The sequence below is a fragment of the Nicotiana sylvestris genome, chromosome 9 (assembly GCF_000393655.2).
Source record: "Nicotiana sylvestris chromosome 9, ASM39365v2, whole genome shotgun sequence".
Classification (NCBI taxonomy): Eukaryota; Viridiplantae; Streptophyta; class Magnoliopsida; order Solanales; family Solanaceae; genus Nicotiana; species Nicotiana sylvestris.
In genome coordinates this window covers 156,975,360-156,982,468 of record NC_091065.1, presented here as the reverse complement: position 1 = coordinate 156,982,468, position 7,109 = coordinate 156,975,360, and the positions used below count along the sequence as shown (strand labels likewise).

The window sequence follows — 7,109 nt, the reverse complement described above, 5'->3', positions numbered from 1 at the left end:
TTGATTTCAATTCTTGGAAACTCCTTTCACAAGCATCGGACCATTGGAATTTAACTGCTTTTTGGGTCAATTTAGTCAATGGAGAGGCAAGAGTAGAAAACCCCTCCACAAATCTCCTATAGTACCCAGCCAAACCCAAGAAACTACGAATCTCTGTTGGAATGGTAGGTCTGGGCCAATTACTCACTGCTGCAATCTTTTGAGGATCAACCATAATTTCTTCCCTGGAGATGACATGACCCAAGAACGTGACGGATTCAAGCCAGAATTCGCATTTCGAAAATTTTGCATACAGTTGATGTTGCTGAAGAGTCTGCAGAACTGCCCTAAGATGGTTAGCGTGATCTTCTCGACTTCGGGAATATACAAGAATATCGTTAATGAATATTATCACAAAGGAGTCTAGAAAAGGCTTGAAGACTCGATTCATAAGATCCATGAAAGCTGCCAGGGCATTTGTTAGCCCAAAAGGCATCACCATAAATTCAAAGTGCCTATACTGAATCCTGAAAGTTGTTTTTGGAATATCCTATTCCCTTATCTTCAATTGATGATACCTAGACCGCAAGTCAATTTTGAGAAACACGTAGCACCTTGCAATTGATCAAACAAGTCATCTATCCTTGGTAGAGGATATTTATTTTTGATTGTGACCTTGTTGAGTTGCCAGTAGTCAATACACATCCATAGCGACCCATTTTTCTTCCTTACAAACAAGACCGGTGTGACCCATGGTGACATACTCGGCCGGATGAAACCCTTTTTCTAGCAAATCCTTCAATTGTTCCTTTAGCTCTTTCAATTTTGCCGGTGCCATTCTGTAAAGTGGAATTGATATAGGCTCCGTGCTTGGCATCACATCGATCCCAAAATCAATCTCCATGTCTGGAAGAATTCCAGGGAGTTCATCTGGGAAGACATCCGGAAACTCATTCACAACTGGCATAGACTCAAGGCTAGGCGCCTCGGCATTGGTGTCCGCAACCTGAACTAAATGATATATACACCCCTTCTTGATCATCTTCGCGGCCTTAAGGTAAGAAATAAACTGACCTTTAGGCACTACATTATCTCCCTTCCACTCAATAATGCGTTCATTAGGAAATTCAAGCCTTATGGTTCTAGTCCAACAATCAATTTTGGCAAAGCATGAATAAAGACAATCCATTCCCATTATTACATCAAAATCTACCATCCCTAATTCAATAAGATCGGCTGTGGTATCCCTACCCTGTACCGTAACAACACAACCTCTATAAACTCGAGCAGCCGTAATAGACTCACCCACCGGAGTAGACATCAAAAATGGCTCATGAAGCTGATCCAATTCTATCCCAAATTCCATAGCAACAAAAGGGGTAACATAGGACAAAGTGGAACCGGGGTCAATAAGTGCATACACATCAGGAGATTTGACAGTCGGAATACCTGTAACAACATCTGGAGAAGCCTCTACAGTTTGGTGACCACTGATAGCATATAACCGGCTGGGTCCTCCTGAAGTCTGTGCACCACCCCTAGTTACACCACACCCTGCAGGTGTTAGGGCACCTCGAGCTGGAGAGGGGGCAGAGGATGTAGCAGCTGCTAGACTGGATGACTGTGCTATGCCCCTACCCGCTCCCTGGCGGGATGTATGACAATGCCTCTGAATGTGGCCCCTCATCCCACATCCATAACATACGGGTACCTCAAAGTAGCAAACCCCTGAGTGCATCTTACCGCACTTGGGGCACAAAGACCCCTACTGCTGCTGGGATCTCTCTCCTAACCGACCCCGCTGATAGGATCCTCTGTTGCCTTGACTAGGCCTGAAATGACTCCATTGCTACTGCTGGATGGGCCTTGATGGCGGTGCACTGGCTGAAGACTGCGCAACAGATTGGGATGGCCTTGATGATCCTCCCTTGAAAGCTGATCTTCCCCCACCAAATGACTCACTCATGTTGCATGTAGACCGGGGTCTTTCTGTTACCCTCTCTCTCCATTCTGTTCTTCAATTTACGATTCTCCGTGGCCTGAGAAAATGCCATCATCTTCCCATAATTCATGTCAGAATTCAATGCAGTTGTAGAAGCCTCATTAATAGTTAAAGGATTGAGACCCTAAACAAACCGACACACCCTAGCCCCCATTGTGGGCAACATATGAATAACATATTTAGACATGCAAACAAACTCCATATGGTACTCCCACACACTTCTGCTACCCTGCTTCAGATTCCCAAACTCTGATGCACAGGCTGCCCTTGTCTCGGCAGGCATGAAATGATCTATAAAGGTATCATCAAACTCGCTCCACCTCACCGGAGGGCTCCCCTCCTCACGGGAATCTTCCCACAACTCAAACCATGAATAGGCCACCATTTTCAGACGGTAGGCAGCCAACTCTACTCCCTCTGTCTCAGTTGCACGCATAACCCTGAGGGTCTTTTGCATTTTATCAATAAAATCCTAAGGGACTTCTTCTGGATTGGCACCCGTAAATACTAGAGGGTCTAACTGAAGACATCTGTTCACCCTAGAACTGCTGGAATCCCCTTGCTGGCTGGATGAACTAGGCGTAACATTTGACCTCTAGGCCTGAGAGGCCACTAGCTGGGTCAACATCTGAATAGCTCCCCTAAGATTTCCATCAGAAATAACAGAACCGGAAGCTAGGGCTGGAGATGGAATAGAAGTATCAATGGGAGGGAAGTAGTAACCTCCATAGGTGTAGGAACTGCGGTAGTCTGCTCTGGAATAGAAGAACCAGGCAGGGTGGTAGTAGGGCGACTACCCTTACCCGTAGTGTCAAGCAATGAATCATCAGCCACTCCTGAGGTGGCATTGGCTTCTTAGCTAGTTCTCGCTTTCTTCTTAGGTGCCTTTTACTAAAAGATAGGACAATGAACTAATTAGAGAGGGAATAGTTTCATAATAAGTTGTACCACACGATCTAGAATATCAAAGAATGCGTTATTCCTAAATGCCCAAGTAGCCTCCAACTTATAGATGTGGTCGACTACATACCGATAAAAAGGACTCTACTAGGCACGACTCCCTAGATATCCTAGGAAACCTTAAAACCTTAGGCTCTGATACCAAGTTTGTCATGCCCCAATCTCGGGAGGCACGACCGGCGCTCAATCGAGTGAACCCAACTGAGGAAGCCTTATCAAACACTTTCTACCTATCTCAATATGAATAAGGAAGTCATGCTTTCATTTATTTAGACAATAGGAAAGATAGGAAATTCAACACGGTTAGTTCATTTTATATCACAACCTTAAACCATAGTTAAGTTTCTAAGATTCCATACAATTACACTTTAGAGAAGCGAGAGAGAGAATTACAACATAGTTTGTAGACCCATCCAACACCCGTATATAACCCACACATATGTCTACAGAGCCTCTAAGGATGCAAAAGACAAGTATGACAATGCCGGTGACAAGGCCCCGGCTATACCTCAAAAGTGGATATCTATAGCAAAATATGTACAACATAACCCCCTTGAAGGAGAAAGGGGCTCACCAAGACTTTGAGAGGAGGATGCTCAGCTACGCGCGATCGGCTATCCGCTATGGAGCCACCTACATTCATTTAAAAAAATATAGCGCCCCCGGTAAAAGGGACGTTAGTACCATGGAATAGTACTAGTATGTCTAACTAAATACCATCGATTAGAAAGAATAACCATACAAAAGTAAAAGAAATCATTAGGATAGCAAAGCTTCAAAGAAGCATCACATCAATAATATAAGAGTTTCACATAGTTTTCACATAGTTTCTGAAATTTTTGGTTGGGGCATTCCTTATCGTTGCATCATCATCCACATTACCATCACTTCCTTGAGCGGAGTTCGATCACGGCCGGATCAGCTAAGCCGTCTTACCAAGACGTTACTCTTATTTCATTCTCACTTTTCAGTTTCAATTATCAATACATTACCACCATGTGTGTATAACATGGCATCTGATCACGGCCCGATAGACTAAGCCGTCTTACCAAGACGTTACCCTTTTCCGTTAATCATCTTACTTCAATCTTTGGATTCACATTAATTAGTTTCTCGGCACTTGGGGCCACAACTACCACATTCCATAACTCACATTTCGCATTATTTCCATTTTCAACATTTATCTTTCCATTTAGGATCATAGGCACATACAAAATCAATTTAACTTATAAACATAGAGAGAAATGCATCTAGTTCGGCATATTAATCACAATGCAACCTTGACTCGATATTTAGGCATTTAGCACATAGCTCATGTTTTTTCACACATCCTCAATTTATAAAGAATAATACACTAAACACATGGAGAAGCATATTCCACATACATTTTCGCAACATCAATTTATTTGACATAACAAGTACCACATCAATCGAATTTCGGGCGTACAACATTTGCACCGGCACCATGTAGGCTCAATTTCTAAAAGGAGGAGGGTTTATCCATACATACCTTGTTTAAGCTTTCCTTAAGTTACTACGACGTTTCAAAAATTCTAGCAATCCCAATCTACTTGAGACATAACAAAATTGAACACAAATTAGGAAGGTATTCATGGTTTCAGCTCATTTGAGCATTTTATCAAATACTAGTTGAGCATCTTGATTTCAAATCTCTTTTACAAGATTTCCTTCATTCCTCAACCCAATCTTTACTTATTTATGTTCAAAAATGTTCCCACAAACCTAATTTGTACATGCATGTATACATAATACTATTACACCCAAGAATCATGCCTCAATAACCCATCTCACAATCTCTACAAAACCAACACAACCTAGGTTAGGCACCTATGACTTCCAATCACCATCCCATGAGTTCTAACGTATATATCATACATAAATAATTACCATAGAGTAGTTAGAGAAGATAGACATACCTCTTGTAGTAAGAATCTTGAGAATCCCCACTTGTAGTGTTATTGATCAATTTAGGGATTTGAATGGGAATCTATGGATTTTCAAGATCAATCCTTGTTAATATAAGTGTTTAGGAGTAGTAATCAACTTAAAATACTACAAAAACATTACCTTAAATCATAGGAGGGAAGTATGGGACGGATTCCCCTTGATAGAGCAAGCCCTAGCTCAAAACAATGACTTAGAGACTCTCTGTACCCGGTCTTGGGGTATTTATAGGGCTGCTAGGCGCGCGACCGCTGTTAAACCGCGCCCGAGATACGGTGGCCGTGGTCTTACCGCACTCAGTCCACGCTCGTGCTGCGCTCGTACCACGCTCGGAGGCAGAAACTTTCAGTTTTCCCGCGGCCGCACCGCGAACGCGCGTCTGATACAGGTCCAGTAAAATGGTCATAACTTTATATACAACCTCCAAATGACAAACGGTTTGATGCGTTGGAAACTAGACTCAAAGGTCTTTAATCTGATAGGTTGTGCATCGACAACATCTTATATAAATGAAGATATGCTTGTCCAAAGTGAGGTCTTGTGCGTACTCATTTACAACTTTAGTCTATTATGAAATTTTCCAACTTGGCTTAGACTTAGGCCTCTCCTTAGACCCCAAATCACTTATAATATGACTTATACGCTTATTAACATATCCAATTGATATCCATTATATCATGAATCCTCATTTTCATGCAAGATAAAATAATTAGCCTACCTTGGCACCACGAAATCTTGAATTACTTAGCAAAATTTTCTGGGGCTTTACATATTATGACTTATGTAAATCGTTGGTTTTGTTTTTCAAGCTAATCGAAATGAATTTGGAAGAACAGTTCTCAGTTTGAAGCTTAAAATTTGAAAGGTTTGACCAAGTTTTGACTTGTTTGTATATGATCTCGAATTGGAATTTTAATGATTTGGTTAGCTCCGTTAGGTGATTTGGGACTTAGGATCGTGATCGGAATGCATTTTGGAGGTGCGTGGAAGGTTTAGGCTTGAATTGGTAAAATTGAGATTTTGAAATATGGGTCGGAATGGAATTTCGGAAGTTGAAGTAGTTCCGTTGTGTTATTTGGAATGTGTATGCAAAATTTAAGGTCATTCGGACGTGGTTTGGTTGGGTTTTTGATCAAAAGCGTAATTTAGAAGATTTTGGAATTTTTAGGCTTAAATCCGATGTAAATTTGGTGTGTTGATGTTGTTTTGATCAGTCCACGCTCAGTCCACGCTCGTGCTGCGCTCGTACCACGCTCGGAGGCAGAAACTTTCAGTTTTCCCGCGGCCGCACCGCGAACGCGCGTCTGATACAGGTCCAGTAAAATATTATGACTTATGTAAATCGTTGGTTTTGTTTTTCAAGCTAATCGGAATGAATTTGGAAGAACAGTTCTCAGTTTGAAGCTTAAAATTTGAAAGGTTTGACCAAGTTTTGACTTGTTTGTATATGATCTCGAATTGGAATTTTAATGATTTGGTTAGCTCCGTTAGGTGATTTGGGACTTAGGATCGTGATCAGAATGCATTTTGGAGGTCCGTGGAAGGTTTAGGCTTGAATTGGTAAAATTGAGATTTTGAAATATGGGTCGGAATGGAATTTCGGAAGTTGAAGTAGTTCCGTTGTGTTATTTGGAATGTGTATGCAAAATTTAAGGTCATTCGGACGTGGTTTGGTTGGGTTTTTGATCAAAAGCGTAATTTAGAAGATTTTGGAATTTTTAGGCTTGAATCCGATGTAAATTTGGTGTATTGATGTTGTTTTGAGCGTTTCAAAGGTTGGAACGAGATTGAATGATGTTATGGGATATGTTGGCATGTTTGGTTGAGGTACCGAGGGCCTTGGGTGAGTTTCAGGTGGTTAAACTGACCAATTGCATGATTGAGAAATTGCAGATTTGGCTTCAGTTTTGTTGCTGACTTTTGTTCTCTGCGATCGCATAGAAGGGCTCACGATCGCGTAGGTTTGTTGAGGGCAGCTGGGAATTTGTCTTATGCGATCGCCAATTTGTGTCTGCGATCACGAAGTTCTGTGGAGCTGGCTATCGCGACCGCGTGGCTAAGGTCGCAATCACGAAGAAGGATTTGGGGCAGTCGTGAGGTGAAAGAATTTCTCTACGTGATCACATAGTGTTGGCCACGTTCGTGTTGTTTTATGAGTTTGTTATCCACGATCGTGACTGTGTTTCTGCGATCACATAAGGTA

The 7,109-nt window shown here is 41.8% G+C and overlaps 1 protein-coding gene across 1 annotated transcript; it reads right to left on the bottom strand.

Moving 5' to 3' along the window:
- Positions 1-673: 673 nt before the first annotated feature.
- LOC138878469 (uncharacterized) lies at positions 674-1,717 on the bottom strand. Its single transcript, XM_070158151.1, has one exon. It carries the CDS (start codon positions 1,715-1,717, stop codon positions 674-676), a length of 1,044 nt encoding a protein of 347 aa, XP_070014252.1.
- Between the last annotated feature and the right edge of the window lie 5,392 nt (positions 1,718-7,109).

Bases quoted from the DNA above. Each gene is read 5' to 3' on its own strand.
- LOC138878469 (XM_070158151.1), bottom strand. From the start codon at position 1,717: ATGCACTCAGGGGTTTGCTACTTTGAGGTACCCGTATGTTATGGATGT.